This window comes from Diaporthe citri (assembly GCF_014595645.1).
Source record: "Diaporthe citri strain NFHF-8-4 chromosome Unknown scaffold_3, whole genome shotgun sequence".
NCBI classification, from domain to species: domain Eukaryota; kingdom Fungi; phylum Ascomycota; class Sordariomycetes; order Diaporthales; family Diaporthaceae; genus Diaporthe; species Diaporthe citri.
The window spans coordinates 858,600-873,385 of record NW_025064848.1 but is presented as its reverse complement, the minus strand read 5'-3'; the positions used below and the strand labels follow the sequence as shown (position 1 = coordinate 873,385).

Here is a 14,786-nt window from a genome sequence, read left to right as displayed (position 1 = left end):
AGTAATGGTGTAGAGAAAAGGACCAAAAAAGGACTTTCGAATTTGTTGGTTGACAAGAATGGGATTTGAACCCATGCATCTTTCGATACTGCTGTGCTCCCACTTCGGGGAAGAATTGATTCTTGAAAGCAGCGCCTTAGACCGCTCGGCCATCTTGCCCGCCTTGAATCGTTGTACTATGGCTGCAACTACAACCTAAGTAGCGTATATTTCTCAAAGGATCCTGCCAGACGAAAGCACTACCTATCTAGTCATTATACTGGCTTATGTATTTCTCACCAAGCCCATAATATCGCCACCACCTGCGGGGTCTTGCTCTGGTAGCTTCAGTCGGTATACCCTCCAATACATCAACCAGTGTGTTCATACGGAACAAGCCTTTACGAGAAGGGTTCTTCATAGCCCATTGCCAGGAAGACCTCTGCCCGCTATCTTCTTCTCCCTGGCAATATTGGATGCCTAACCGGAGAGCCGGGTCGCTTTGCTCGTACAAGTCGGTATTACCTAGTATTCGATGGGTATGAATTGTGCCGGGCTTTACGTGATCGGCTTTGATGCGAAATGCCTGCTGATTGTCACTTGTGGAATCGAGCGGTATCGGGAAATGGTCAATGTTTGAAAGGGCGAGCCAGGCGACATGTCCATCTTTGGCCATCATTGTCGGTGTGACCTCGTAAGTGCCGTTTAACAAGCCATCCCGAAGGCTCTGCTTCGGTTGATCTACTGCCTGAACTGATGTCTTGCTCATCGTGTGTCGATCGTTCGCGGCCAAGACGGTCAAAGTTTCGTTCTCATCTTCCCCTAATACCTCAGCCAACAGGTCCATGACCGGATCCTCCAATATGTTGTTCTCTGCTGCTAGAACGATTTGGTCCTGGCTAGACTTCATAGCAGGGTCTTTGGCACGAGATCCCGTCTGCTGGACGGGAGCCGGGATGGGAGTGTCGGTGCTCGGCCTGGGTCTCCCGCGGCGCGGGAATGCGCTTCCCTGGTGTTGTCTGTGCATGCGCTTTCCGCACAGCCAGCTGTGAAGGGCGGCTTGGACTAGTATGCGCAGTTGTGAGACGATCAGTTGGTTCATCAGGAGCTGATGTGTGGCCGGTGAAGGTCTCCTTGCCTATGCGCGCTGTCTTGGGACTGGCACTTGGCGGTGCCGAATCCTGTCCTCGGTCAGGGGTTGGTGATCGCTTTCTCTTGGTTAATGGGATCGAGAGGTCTGAGGGCATGTTGATCTTCTTCTCGAGACTATGCACAGACGGTAGAGAATCTTTGAAAAAAAAACTTTCCATCTGGTCTTCTGTCACCGGACGGTGGTCGTTCTGCGCCCATCGAAGCTCGCCAATGCGCTCGAGGTGGTCATTATGGACTCTGTCCCACAAGATCTTCATTTTTGGCACAGCTTCGGGGTCTTGAACACGGGGTCGCCCGTGTAGCGAGGCGCCATCTGTCCGCGACCGAGAAGTTGAGTCACTTGGCTGTGCAGTCCTGGTCTCGGGCCCCGCAGTTCCCGTGTCATGGCTGAGGACGACGACTAGGTAAATTAACCCGCGGGATATAGATCCAGCAATCTTTTCAAGCTCAAGAATATCTGCATCCGTCGCAAAACCACGACGCCAAAGCCGTTCTCGAGATTCTGAGTCTAGGTCGTCCAGTTTCATCGGCTGTATCTCCCCGTTTTGCTCGCGCTTGCATCGTAATTTTAGAGCTGAATAGAACTTGACGTTCTCAAAGAAAGCGAATTTCAATCGTTGGACACCAGTGACCGCACTAACCAATCGAAAACATCTGTGATGCCCCTCACGGAATTTCTGTCATGCACAAGGACAGAGATGTCGGGTTCTGGGCAGCCTATAAATATCCTTGAAATTTGTCGGATATCTTGGGCTTCAGGCAAGAGCCACACAGAGTGACTGATATCCCTCAAGGACATCGTAATAGGGCCGACGAGTTGAGATCCCATGGCGGCTATCATGTCAACTTGCACTTTCAAGCCACACATGACAATGACTCTCGCAGAGCTTCCTAGAACAGCCAGGCGATTGAGCTCCAGAACACGATTCGCACCAGAAGAGAGAGCCTCAAATCTTGACGGTCCTGAGCCGTATGCTTCGAAGGAACTGGTCGAAATTCGTGCGTTTTGGCGAGTGAATTTCACCCCTCGCAGGGCCCAAAGCCGATTCGGGTCATCTGAAAGATCTGTCCTTCCAACGAATATATCGTTTGAATCGATAACGATGCTGACGAGTGTCTGGGAACTCCCCATTGGCGCTAAGAAGTCCTTTTTGTACTCCATTTCTTCCACTCCTCGGAGGTACTCGAATTCAGAACACTGGTTTGCAGAAGATTGAAAAGGTCACTGTCTAAAGCCTTGCATAGCGGATCTCGCTGCAATTTCAATACCCTGTTTCGTCCTTATGGGACACTTATCGTTGTTCCGGCTCAGTAGAGGAACTCAAAAAAATACAGATGGTCTATAATTACCTGAGCAATTACATACAATTCTCCTTCGAGCATCCTAGGAAATCACACCAACCTTAAGTATAACCTCAGTAAACCAAATTGGGCATCATAGCTATAGTTAGCCAGCACGCATAAAGGCGCCTAGCTCGCTATTGCTGCACTACCCCCTTAGTTAAAGGCTATAGTACACGTCACTACCTACTAATCACTGTACGGCATTTGGAAAAGATACCCAGAGGCTCGTCTATCAGGTACGTCTAAGGACCTACGAGGCTGCTAGTGCAGCGCAGCTGATAAAGCCAATCACGAAAGCGGCAGCGCGGACCGCATCACAGGTATTACAAAGGCTGGGAAAGGGAAGTGGCTGGGCCAGTCTTCAGGATTTAAAGTGCTATACGCGATATCCGAGATTTTGTTTTGGGCGGCTTGATCATTAGCAAGGTTGTGTTGAAAAGAAAATAGCAGGTAACCACATGCACCTATAATGTACGAAATTATTGAGACTATCTTCTATGCTAACGCCACTGACAGTTAAGGGGCATAGATACCCGTTTGTCAGAGCTTCAACCACTGATGCCGGGTTATGCGTCCTTCTGCTGCTTCAACTTGTCATCTCATATGCCTGGCATTGAAGCTCGAAATCAGACAAGAAAGGCCACATCGGTTGAATCAAGTCCGTGGATTGTTTCAATAAGATTCCATGCGTAGAACAGATTTCTTCTGCTTCCTTTCATCCACAAAGAACCAAGGATACATGGATGAGAAAGAACATGCACGAGCAAGAATGTTCTGGAACGCACGAGATGTAGCGGGGGGTCGTACTCGGTAACTTTGTCCTGTCTCTCGCATGGACATTGCGGCTGGAGGGAAAGCACTGCGTCGCGGAGGCTTAGATCCGCGGACTTCGTATCCTGATGAAGAGAGTGCGGGCGCTGCCTGACTCTCGGATATCTCGATCCCAGGTCGTGGCAGACCTCGGAGGTACGGTGTACATGATCCTTGTTAATGCTTTTGCATCCCTCATCAGCTGGAAATATGAGACGACTGTCAGTCCTCCTGCTGGGTTCACCCATGATGTGGAGCTGTCACTCTAGGCCAGATACGGAAACCCATCCATACAAGTCAGGAATGTTGCATTCGAGGGCGCAACGGCCGGAGCATTATTGATTAGCCTGACTTGGCAAACGGATCGTCCTCTGGGATATGTTCGACTTGTCGAGCCCCCTGGCGTATAGGCCGACATGACGTTCTGTGCCCGAAGCCCGTGTATAAGATCTCCGAGCCCGACAGTGTTCGCCTTGCACTTGTGCGCTTGTGACAACATTCTCAGATGCACGCTCTGCCACGCCCATTTGCCCAGAAACCCAGATCTTGAAGACCGACAATGCGTTCTCTGACCTTTGCAAGTCTCTTGCTCACTGGGGCGCTCGCCCAGAAGACACAAGTTAGCACCACTGTCTACGACCAACTCTCTCGTTACGCGCGCTTCGCTTCGGCTTCGTACAGCTCAAGCTGCACGAATCCTCCTTTCGGTTCGAGTGTCGCGAAGATGTTCAATGACCAGAAGACCGATACTCAGGTGACACTGTTCCGTGACGACAGTGCCCAGGAGTACATCTTGTCGTTCCGGGGGACCTCCAGCGTCCAGGACTTTGTGACAGACTTGCAACAGACCCTGGTGTCATGCTCCGCCGCCGATGGCATATCCTGCCTCGGTTGTACTGTCAGTTCCTTATAAATTCCAGCTTGATGTCGTCTGTTCTCTTTATTGACATGACCTGTATTGCAGTGCGCCGAGGGCTATCTGGGGCAATACGTCTCTGTCCAAGATGACATTGTCACCACTTTGACTTCAAGCCTTGCTGCGAGCCCCAACTACAAGCTCATTGTTACCGGGCACAGCATGGGCGGCGCTCTTGCTTCCCTGGCCGCCGCGTCACTCAAGGGCCAGAACTTCACGCTTACTGCATACACCTACGGGCAGCCACGCACAGGGGACCAGGCGTACGCAGACTACGTCGACACGGTGTTCCCAGGCGCAAACACAATGATCCGCGCCACTCACTCGAACGATGGCGTCCCGCAGATTCCACCCCAGTCGGACGGATATCGCCACCACACGACCGAGTACTGGGAAAGCGACGACTCCTCGACGGCCGAAGGGACTTACCAGTGCACCGGACAAGAACCTCAGGATTGCAACCAGAGCGAGAAGGGGTACGGCATCGGGAATGGAGGGGTTGGCATCAACCTTGCTCACCTTACGTATTTTGGGATCAGCATTGGGAACCCACTGAACCCCAACGCAGCTTGTTAAGTGAGTGATGGGCACGGCCAGGGAGAGTGCCGCGGTGGGCGCTGTGGGGACGTAATGAGAAATGCAAGGTCCAGTATTCGGGTTTCTATTCCCTGTGATGTGACGGCAGATAGTCACACGACATGGCCATATAATCTTAACTACTCATTGTACAACCAACTTGCCGAGGCAAAGGCAAAAATTCGCATATGTCTATGTCTAGGCAGTTGAAAAGGACTTGGCTGGTTAGCGGGGCCTCGTGTGGCTGCTGCTTCGATGTAACCTAACCCCAAATCGTTGGCAGTGGTAGAATTGTTGCGCCCCTCTCTTACTGCCCCTTTGGCTTCTGGAAACCACAGCAATGCTTGAATGCCGCGACTAAAGGTCCCCGGCGTCCGGCGACACACGTCATAGGGTCTCGATTCACAATTATGTTCGTCCCGAGTTGTAAAAAAGTCAGCCGTCCGGTTGAGGTGCGCGGTTGTCAATAAGTGATTATTGCCTGAACATGGAGTGATACCATTTCGTCCTTGGGCATACTTGGGATGCATTTTGTTCCGGAGGCATTGGATGACACCCCACTTCAGCTAAACCTGTCAGGAAACCCGGCATTGATCGACGGGTTCCTCGGTCCTGGTCCATGGAAATCTGGAGACGGGAGATGCGATTGGTTCGCCGGTTTGACAGCTGCTGGAAATACAACGTCGGCATTGTCCCACAATGGGATGAAAGCTGGAAACTGTTGCGAACATGGCATTGCTGTCGAGTCGGCAAATCTCCGATCATGGATTCTGGAGAGGCCTCGTAAGGTCACATGAAAGGACGGCGCTGGCCTTGATGGCTGGGTGGTATCCTTAAAAAGGAGGGCCTGCCCCAGAAAGTCGTCGAGTGCCGGTCGAACCTTGGTAGTATAGAAGGCAACGTCCTACCGGTAGCCGACACTAACATCCCAGCCACGTGGTTACACGTTCTGATACCCAGACCGTTGGTCTACCCCGAACCCTGAGCACTATGTCATTTCGAATGTGGATCCGCACAAGCTCAATTGGAGATGAGGCTATCGTGAGCCTACCTGTTTTCCTCGGGCTACATCATGCCGAAATAGCTACATCATACCGAAATAGGACATGCCAAGGGTGCCCCAGGTTCTCCACTTAGCGGGTACCTCACATAGCCAGATTTAGGCTATTATCCTACCCCTCATATACACTAGTAATTCTTCCGCAGCGAGACTTTTAAGATTCGTCGATGGGAAGTGAATTACACTGAAGTTCGGATGAAAAATGGAATGCTGCTGAACCTCCTATCCATTGAGATCCGCCCAACTTGTGTCCTCGTGGTTGCATGAAATATCGGTGTCCCATCTTGTTATGGCGCCCACAGTACGGTGGCTTGTTGCTGCCGTCTTTCTCGTGCTTCAACTTCATGTCCGTGCCTCCATTGCACGTGTGATACATGCACGGAATGAGACCAGTGCAGGACGAGAGCGCATAAGCCTGAACTCAGAATGGCGTTTCCAACGCAACGAGACAAATCCGGACGGACTTACTTACGACATCCGCCCAGACCAAGCAGACTTAACTCTGGAGGTCCTCAAGCCATGGATTCTTCCGTCCGCCAATGACTACATCGTCAACTCTAGCGACAAACACCAGCTTCCTGATACGGACCCCCCAGGGAACGATGTTGCCTTCCTCCAAAAAGACTTCGATGACGGTGCATGGGAGAGTGTAACGCTGCCCCACGACTGGGCCATCGCAGGGCCGTTCTATACGGATGAGGATGATCCAGTCGTAAGTGGAGGTATGGGCCGTCTGCCGATACAAGGAGTTGGATGGTACCGACGGAACATTTCCTGGACGGAATCCGAAGCCGCTGTCGGTAGGCAGGCATACCTCGATGTCGACGGAGCAATGTCGTATGCGATTGTATGGCTCAACGGAAAACTGGTTGGAGGGTGGCCATACCCGTACAACTCGTTCCGTCTGGACCTGACGCCATACCTTGAGCCGGGAGATGGAAACCTGCTGGCAATTCGCCTGGACAACCCCAATGAGTCGGCTCGTTGGTATCCAGGTGCCGGAATCTACAGAAATGTCTGGTTAACGAAGACCTCTTCGGTACATGTCGGTTACGATGGGACATACGTGACCACGAGCGACGTATCTTCAGACTCAGCGGTTGTTGAGCTCAGCGTACAGGTCTCGAATAAAGGGTCAACGGCCAACGGGGTCGAAGTTGTAACGGCTGTGCACACTTTCGATCCGCAAACTGGCAAGTTAGGAGATCAGATTGCTGAGTCCTCACGCTCGCCCGTCGCTGTCGAGGCAAAGGCCAGCCACTCGACCAACTTTTCAATCACGATACCAAACCCCAAGTTATGGAGCCCGGAAGAGCCGAGTCTTTACGCTGCCATCACGAGCATCTACTCCAACGGGACCGAAGTTGACACTTACGAGACTCGATTCGGAATCCGTACCATTACCTATGACCCTAAACAGGGGCTCTTCGTCAATGGGGAGCATATCAAGATCCAAGGAGTAAACCAGCATCACGACCTTGGCGCCTTAGGTGCTGCATTCAATGTCAGGGCAGCCGAGAGGCAGCTCGAGATTATGCAAGAAATGGGAGTGAATGCAATCCGGTTCTCCCACAACCCGCCAGCGCCGGAGCTCCTCGACCTGACAGACCGTATGGGCTTCCTTGTAATGGATGAGATTTTCGACTCTTGGCAGCGCAAAAAGACCGACAATGACTTCCACCTGATCTTCGATGACTGGCATGAGGCAGATTTACGGGCCATGGCTCGCCGTGACCGCAATCACCCGTCTATATTCGTTTGGAGCTACGGAAATGAGGTTGGTGAGCAGTATACTGATGAGACCGGCGCCGCACTCTCGGCAAGTCTCCGCGATATCCTCCGCGAGGAGGACCCGACTCGTTTGTCCTCGGCCAGCCAGAATTATGCGACCCCCGATCTTCCCTGGAGCGAGGCGGTCGACTTGTTCTACCTGAACTACCAGGGCGCCGGCATCAGAAACACAGAAGCCTACGGAAACATGACTGGCATTCATACGGAGCCTTTGTACCCAGTGTATCATTCCAAATTCCCAGATAAGATGATTCTCAGCTCCGAGACCGCCTCGACTCTTAGCACAAGGGGCACATACATTTTTCCTGTCACAGGCTATAATTCCGCTCCGATCAACGACTCATCCGGCGGCGACTCGGTTGGGCGGAGGGTCAGTGACTACGGCCTGTACACAGCAAACTTCGGCTCCTCCCCGGACAAGGTGTTTGCAGCTCAAGACGCCAACCCCTTCGTCGCAGGAGAGTTCGTATGGACAGGATTCGACTACATCGGCGAGCCAACGCCGTACTACACCACACGGAGCTCCTACAGCGGTATCGTAGATCTGGCCGGATTCAAAAAGGACCGCTTCTATCAGTACCAGACAAGGTGGAGGCCGGACCTGAGAATTGCGCACATTTTGCCTCACTGGTCGTGGCCGGAGAGAGTTGGCCTTGTAACGCCAGTGCACGTCTTCTCGGAGGCAGACAGTGCCGAACTGTTCCTCAATGGCGAATCACTGGGTAAGAAGGCGCGAGATGAGGGAGAGTATCGCTTCCGCTGGGACGAGGTTGTATACCAGCCAGGCGAGGTGAGCGTCGTGACGTACAGAGGCGACGAGGCCTGGGCAAATGCTACTGTTAGCACGGCAGGGGATGCGGCCGGGTTACAACTGAGCGCTGATCGGACCGCGATCCAAGCCGATGGGCTTGACCTGTCCTTCATCACGGCTACCGTTGTGGATGAGAGTGGCAATGTTGTCCCATTTGCCAACAATGCAATAAGCTTCAACGTCGAAGGGCCGGGTGAGATCGTTGCGACGGACAATGGAGATCCGGCGGATTTTACTGCCTTCCCATCACTCGAGCGCAAGGCGTATAGCGGCCTTGCTCTGGCCATTGTACGCTCCACTGGCCCAGGCGCGATCACAATCACGGCTGTCGGCGAGGGATTGGACAGTGGGGAGGTAGCGCTCGAGGCTGAGTAGTAGACTTGCATTTTGGAGCCACTTTGCCTCCTGGTATACATTGTGCTGGGCTTCACGTCTCCAATATAGACTTGAGAATTCCTCACCAACGCCTCTGTAACAGTCATGGCCTTAGACCCGGGCGTGATACTCAGTTTCCGAGGCTGATGTCTTGCCCAGCGAAGGGTCTACACAAAGTGTGTTGATGACTTCATTAGAATCTACAGGTAGCAAATCGGGAAGAGATCACATTTTGAGGTGCTATTTTTTAAGATCTAAAGAGCAGTAAAATTCTGGTCCTCGGTGAGAGTCTGAGAGGTATGTAGACTGTATCCACTCGGCCTTGAAAAGGATGAGAAGCAACTGCTGTACCGGTGAGAACTTGCCTAGTCACATCGGTTTGGACACGAGGTGGCTCGAAATGGACCAAGTACAGCAACTGCTCCCACCCGTAATTCATCAAAGTCTTCATCCAAGACGTCGAAACAGAATAGCCATCAGCTTACCTTCGAGACTTGCCCGACAGGACAATTTTATCCACTGTGTTTGTGGTGCCCCACTTACAACATCGGCCCATGCGCAAGGCTGACAAAATTCATTGCGCGCATGCTCTTAGGACGGACCACGGACCGGGGCAGGGTTCATAGCCAAACGAAGCAGGGCATTTTCAACAACCTGAAGGCCACTTGGTGTAACGGTCAGCACGGCTGCTTTAAACGTGTGAGTACGCTGAAGGCGGATCTACACCAATCCCGATTTCACGACGATTACACCAACCTCGATTCACTGATAACATACACCAATCCCGGTTCAACAATCTGCTGGACGGGTACCTATCACCGTTGTAACGAGCAGCAAGACGCTAGTTCGACTCTAGCAGTGGCCTTTCTTTCTTTGTTTTGTTCTCTTCTGCTCCGTTTAGACCTAGCTACTACTTCTTCTCTAGAATGTACATTTCCTATCAGCAGGATTATACTGTAGCTCAAGAGGCTGCAATACGAGCGTAAAATCATATCTTCACACCTGAATATCTGACTTTAATCTCTGCAGACATACCACCAGTGTCAGGCTGCAGGTGTGGTGGCGTAGACATTTGTTATGCCTGATGACTTCTAATTCGGCCAGCCCCTACGGCGAGTTCACTCTCCTACGTTGCCCCAAGAGTCCATCATGGGAACTAATGTTGAATGTTTTCCCCTCGCAGATTCTAACATTGTCGCCGTGGATGGGATCACAAAGACCCTGGCAATAAATAACTGAAAGACTACTAGAGTCAGTATTTGGTCTGTTCCACATACTGCGCAGAAGCTCTTGGGACAATGGCACACCGGTGGGCATGGTAAAAGGACGGTGCTTCTGTGCAGGTGGTACTGCCAAAAAGCGTTTTACGCTACCTGCAACGACGGTTCTCTCACAAATGAAATGCCTCCCATTATCAAATCCAGCAGAGGCCCAGTATTCGTACAATGAAGGAACATGGATCACTCTCAGACATCCCACTTCCCCCATATTTCATCGACACAGCATTAATACCGTATTGGCGTTTTCCATACGCTCGTCGCTCATATCGATCGTGGCACCTGACATGACCCCTGAGGTTGCGCCCTGGCCTTCCGCCCCCAACACACACCCACACACACGCCCAATCATCGGTCGGACCGCAGTACTCCAGCTGCACGCGTTGCATAGTTGATGGTCACCTTTGAAGGTCTGGAAGGTCCACGTACCGTGGGCTTTGCAACCGCATCACCCGCAGCGGATGCAGTTTTCTTCGGGCTGCTTCTCGATTGCGTACTTCATAAAGTCTCGCATCGGCTCCGGAAGCAGCAGAGCAGTGCGCTGGTCGGCGCTTCCCTTGACTGGCTCCTGTCCTGAGTGGTCCTCATTTCGACTGTCCAGGATCTCTCCCTCCTCAAGCTGTTCCGCCTCTTCATTGATGTTTTGATGGATGGCAACGGAAATTACCTCCTCTTGATTGTTCACATGTGCAGTCGACGCGGTTGGGTTCGCACCGGCATCGAGACTTCGGGTCGAAGGCGGTTGGGGCCCGGTTGACTGCAGGGCAGTTCGAGCACCTCGAGACACTTGGATGGAGGAGCCGGAGCCGCTGTTGCGATCGACGACGCACTCATTTTGTCGTGCGGCTTTGTGAGGTCGGCCGTTGTCAATGTCAACCTTATCGCACACATCTGTGGGGTGTCAGTACACATGCTACCGCTGCACCACACACCCTCAATTCTTGGTTGGTTCTACCTGTCCAGCCTGACTTATATTGTACCGTCACATTGCGAAGCCTCTCAGCATACCTCACCTCATCATTATGATCATTCCACGTTATGAATCAAAGCCAACACATTTACCAATCCTGCATCTCTACATCACCATGCATTGTTCAAGATAGATACACTTCCACCGTTCCAAGTCCTGATTAACATCAACGTTAAAAATCACATGTGAGCTACCAAGAGCACCGTCAATCTCGCAGCCCCGCCACTCTTGGTACACAAGCATGTCAGAGCTCTCCTGGCTCGCAGCATGCTGATCATCTCGCTGTCTCTCGTCTAGCCGAACTCTGCGGCACGCTGTTGCCGGACCCGCGTACGTCGTGTTCTGAACCTCGCTCTATGATGAGTCTGCCCAATAGTATTCCTAACAATGGTCACTTTCGTGACTTCATTGGTTAATAACCGCTGGAGAAGAGGTGATGCGGCTGCGCAGCCCGATCTACGATTGGTTGGCATTGTGAAAAGTAGTGCAGGTCATGAATTTGACATTTCTCGCACATCTGTACAGATATCAAGGGTACTCGATAGCTTGAGCTCTAAGCATATCTATCAAAACAGGGTTTCGTCAGTCGCCATGATCTACCTGCTGTCGCACTTTCTCCGTGCAGGCCTTTGCGGGTGGGCAACTCAGCCTCGTCTCCTGGCGTCGTTGGAAGTGGGGCAGGTGGTGTTAGATGATTGGATGTCGCATCGCCCCCACCAAGAACCACACGGCATTCCAAGCCGCGCTGCACTCCACTCGCCACTCCCCCGCAAACACAGCTCGCAGCTCCGAATTTTTAATACTTCCTCGACATGGCGCACACTTTACTGTGGTAATACAAAGTACTGGGCCGGATGGACCAGTCGATCGCTCTCTCAAACGGTCATGTGCCCTTGGTATGCTCATCAGCGTGAGCGACTGACACGCTAGATGTCCCCGCTCTACTACTCCGATGCTAACCCGGAACAAGGCCAAGCCGACCTCATCCCGGGTCCCAGCCCAACTTGCTGCGATCACAAGCTCGGACCATAGGCCTGTAAGGATCTGGGATTTCTTTTGCAACTTCGTCCTCATCGATTAAAGTTGGCGTTGCGTGGGAACGCAAGATGCTTGATCGCAGTTGGACCTAGCCTCCGCTTTTCCCGATTTTTACAGGCGCTGGAGCCTACGTTCGACCCAGGTCCACACAGCTCGCATGCGGCTCGGCCGTGCCTCCTCGATACCCTCTGGATTCTGAAGAATTTCTGGAATCTCTGGGTTCTGAAGAATCTCCTCAATGATGTGAGTGGGCTCCTCGGCACCCTTGGGCTCCTCAATGAGGTTGTGCTCATCAAGAACCCCGAGCTCATCAAGATCCATAGGCTCATCAAGGGCCTTGGACTCAGAAGCCTTGGGCTCCTTAATGGTCTTGGCTGGCTCCTCAGTGTTCTCGGACTCATCGACGATCCCAGTCGGTTCCTCAGCAACCTGGGGCTCGTCAAGGCTTACGAGGTTCTCCTGCGACTTGCGCTCCTCAAAAGTCTCTAGCTCATGATCCATGTCGTCGCCATCGTTGCCATCGTTGCCGTCATTGCCATCGTTGCCGTCGTTGTCATCGTCGCCTTCAAATTGGTGGACTTGACGCACGATCTCAACCTGCACTAAGTGCGCATTGGCTTCCTTCTAAAATTTTATTGCGGTGATTATTTTCTCTTGATGAACAGCCGGGAGCCTGGAGGCAGTAATCTCGATGGGGGCAAAAAGGTTAGGGTAGGGGCTTGTGGAAGACAGCCCGTGGTGCTCGCTTCGCTCGTCGGATGGATTCTGCTCGTAACATTGGAATTTCTTGTTCGCATCTTTCTGTTCACGGATGGCCTCGTGCATGGTTGGCCTCAGGTTCGAGGGGAGGCACTCGACCATACCGCCCACGATGCTGAAGAATCTGGAGGGGCTGGCGGCGCGGTACAAGACGTTCACAATGACTGGGTTCTTGGTAATGGTTCTCAGCGCCGAGTTGTGAAATTTACCAGCCTTATCGACGAAAGAGCAATCGGCACCCAAAGAAGACGACTGAGCGGCGGGCGTTATATCACTGGCCATAGTTCGTGATTGGCGGAGGGCTGACTAAATCTTGCTACGAGGCATGGTGTGGAAGAGGGTCAGGGCTTGGGAATACATGCTTCTGCCTGACATTCTGGCTCCCTTGGAGAGCTGATCAGCTGTTTCATGCGGCTCGACACACTCCTCGGGACACCAGCGGAACTGAACAGACACATCTGCACTCGGCTCATGCAGCAGCTCTTGTGTCTTGAGCTTGATGATGTCGAGAATGTGTTGCATCTTCTTCGAGAGACATTGACCTCTAGCAGAGCTTCTCAGTGCGGTGAGCACCAACTTCGAGTCAGACCAAAAGGTAACCTCAATCTTATCAGAACGGATGCTCGGATCCTTCTTGATTTTCGAGATCTGGTCAAGTGCAACATGGGCTCCTTCAGCCAGCGCAAATGCCTCAGTGGTGTTGTTTTCATCGTCTTTGTAGCGACAGCCGCATGGAATGGAGCAAGCCTTCGACGTGCGCTGCTTCGTCATGTTGTAAGGCGGCCACATGTTGGTGACGATGCCGATTCCAGCTCGTGGCGGCCTTGGCTTGAATGAACCATCGCAGAAAAGATCGAGCACGAGAGCAGCATTGGTGGTCTGGTCCCTGGCCTCAGATGACTAAGCTACCGTCATTGCGGCCCATTTAGGAGCGATAACGACGTCCAGAGACATAACGCCGGAAGGGGAATCAAGAGGGGGCGGAATGGAGGTCAGGAGAATGTCGACTGGAAGGCGCAGGTCAGCTGTACAGTGAAGTCTCAGAGTCAGCTAGAAGGAGGGAGGTTAGCGCGATGTTAAGCCGTAGATTTAATAACACCGAAGGGCAGCGATGTCACCAACCTCGTTCTCGCGGACATTCGCAGTCCTCGCATACGCAAGAAACTCAAGGTTGGGTGGGGTGAGGGATGGTTGTGTATCGTTGTGTCTTCAGCTTGGTGGCTGAAAGGTTGTCTGGAGTCAGGAGTTGGCTGCAATTTGTGGGAGCTTCAGCATTGCCTGAATCTTGTTTGTGCAAATCTCGTTTGTAAAATTCACCGTGGCCGGCCCAGAACCTCGAAAACGCCAGATGGTTCAAGCGTGTGCTGGACGGGACTGGTCTGGTGGGACAACCTCTCGATCTTTATCTATCGGAGCGGACTCCACTGCTAAATGGATCCTAATGCCGTGCACACAGATGGTTGGCGTTTGTAAATCCAGCGAGATGTAGTACAATGAGGACATCGTAATAAGAAAAACGACAGCGCAGGACAGGGGATTCCAGTAAGATTTATATGGGGAGGCGCTGTCCCTGTTGCTCGATTATCTCACACTGGGGATCGAGGGCCAGGTCGCGTTTAGCAGCAAGTTGACGACTGCATCTAGCTAATACGACTCACAATGGCTGATATCAGTGAGTTGGACTGCCATGCTGGGCTATCATGCGGAGTCAACAGTAAGAAACCTCAGATTGCAGAGGGCAGTCTAAGGTCAAACAATGAAGAGGGGCGGAGGGGAAAAAAAGAAAAGCAAAAAAGACTTAAAGACCACTGCCAGAGTCGAACTGACACCTTGCTGCTTCTCACGCCGTAGACGACGTACTCGTCCGGCAGATTGTCGTAGAAATCGGGATTGGTGTAGATCCACCTTCTGGGTGGCCGAGCTCCGAC

At 52.3% G+C, this 14,786-nt stretch overlaps 5 protein-coding genes and 1 non-coding gene across 6 annotated transcripts; 2 read left to right on the top strand and 4 right to left on the bottom strand.

Moving 5' to 3' along the window:
• Window positions 1–50: 50 nt before the first annotated feature.
• On the bottom strand, window positions 51–159 carry INS49_007848. Its single transcript has one exon. It is a non-coding gene; the product is annotated as a tRNA-Leu (tRNA).
• Window positions 160–247: 88 nt separating this feature from the next.
• INS49_007847 (uncharacterized protein) lies at window positions 248–1,081 on the bottom strand (the record flags this gene model as incomplete). Its single annotated transcript, XM_043168594.1, has 1 exon — window positions 248–1,081. One exon carries the CDS (start codon window positions 1,079–1,081, stop codon window positions 248–250), a length of 834 nt encoding a protein of 277 aa, XP_043026274.1.
• Window positions 1,082–3,844: 2,763 nt separating this feature from the next.
• INS49_007846 (uncharacterized protein) lies at window positions 3,845–4,777 on the top strand (the record flags this gene model as incomplete). Its single annotated transcript, XM_043168593.1, has 2 exons — window positions 3,845–4,183; window positions 4,250–4,777. 2 exons carry the CDS (start codon window positions 3,845–3,847, stop codon window positions 4,775–4,777), a joined length of 867 nt encoding a protein of 288 aa, XP_043026273.1.
• Window positions 4,778–6,126: 1,349 nt separating this feature from the next.
• On the top strand, window positions 6,127–8,814 carry INS49_007845 (uncharacterized protein; the record flags this gene model as incomplete). The annotated part of the gene is made up of 1 exon (XM_043168592.1): window positions 6,127–8,814. The coding sequence occupies one exon, from the start codon at window positions 6,127–6,129 to the stop codon at window positions 8,812–8,814; it is 2,688 nt and encodes an 895-aa protein (XP_043026272.1).
• A 1,725-nt stretch (window positions 8,815–10,539) lies between these two features.
• On the bottom strand, window positions 10,540–13,140 carry INS49_007844 (uncharacterized protein; the record flags this gene model as incomplete). The annotated part of the gene is made up of 3 exons (XM_043168591.1): window positions 10,540–10,982; window positions 12,231–12,696; window positions 12,763–13,140. The coding sequence occupies 3 exons, from the start codon at window positions 13,138–13,140 to the stop codon at window positions 10,540–10,542; spliced, it is 1,287 nt and encodes a 428-aa protein (XP_043026271.1).
• Window positions 13,141–13,164: 24 nt separating this feature from the next.
• On the bottom strand, window positions 13,165–13,647 carry INS49_007843 (uncharacterized protein; the record flags this gene model as incomplete). Its single annotated transcript, XM_043168590.1, has 1 exon — window positions 13,165–13,647. The coding sequence occupies one exon, from the start codon at window positions 13,645–13,647 to the stop codon at window positions 13,165–13,167; it is 483 nt and encodes a 160-aa protein (XP_043026270.1).
• Between the last annotated feature and the right edge of the window lie 1,139 nt (window positions 13,648–14,786).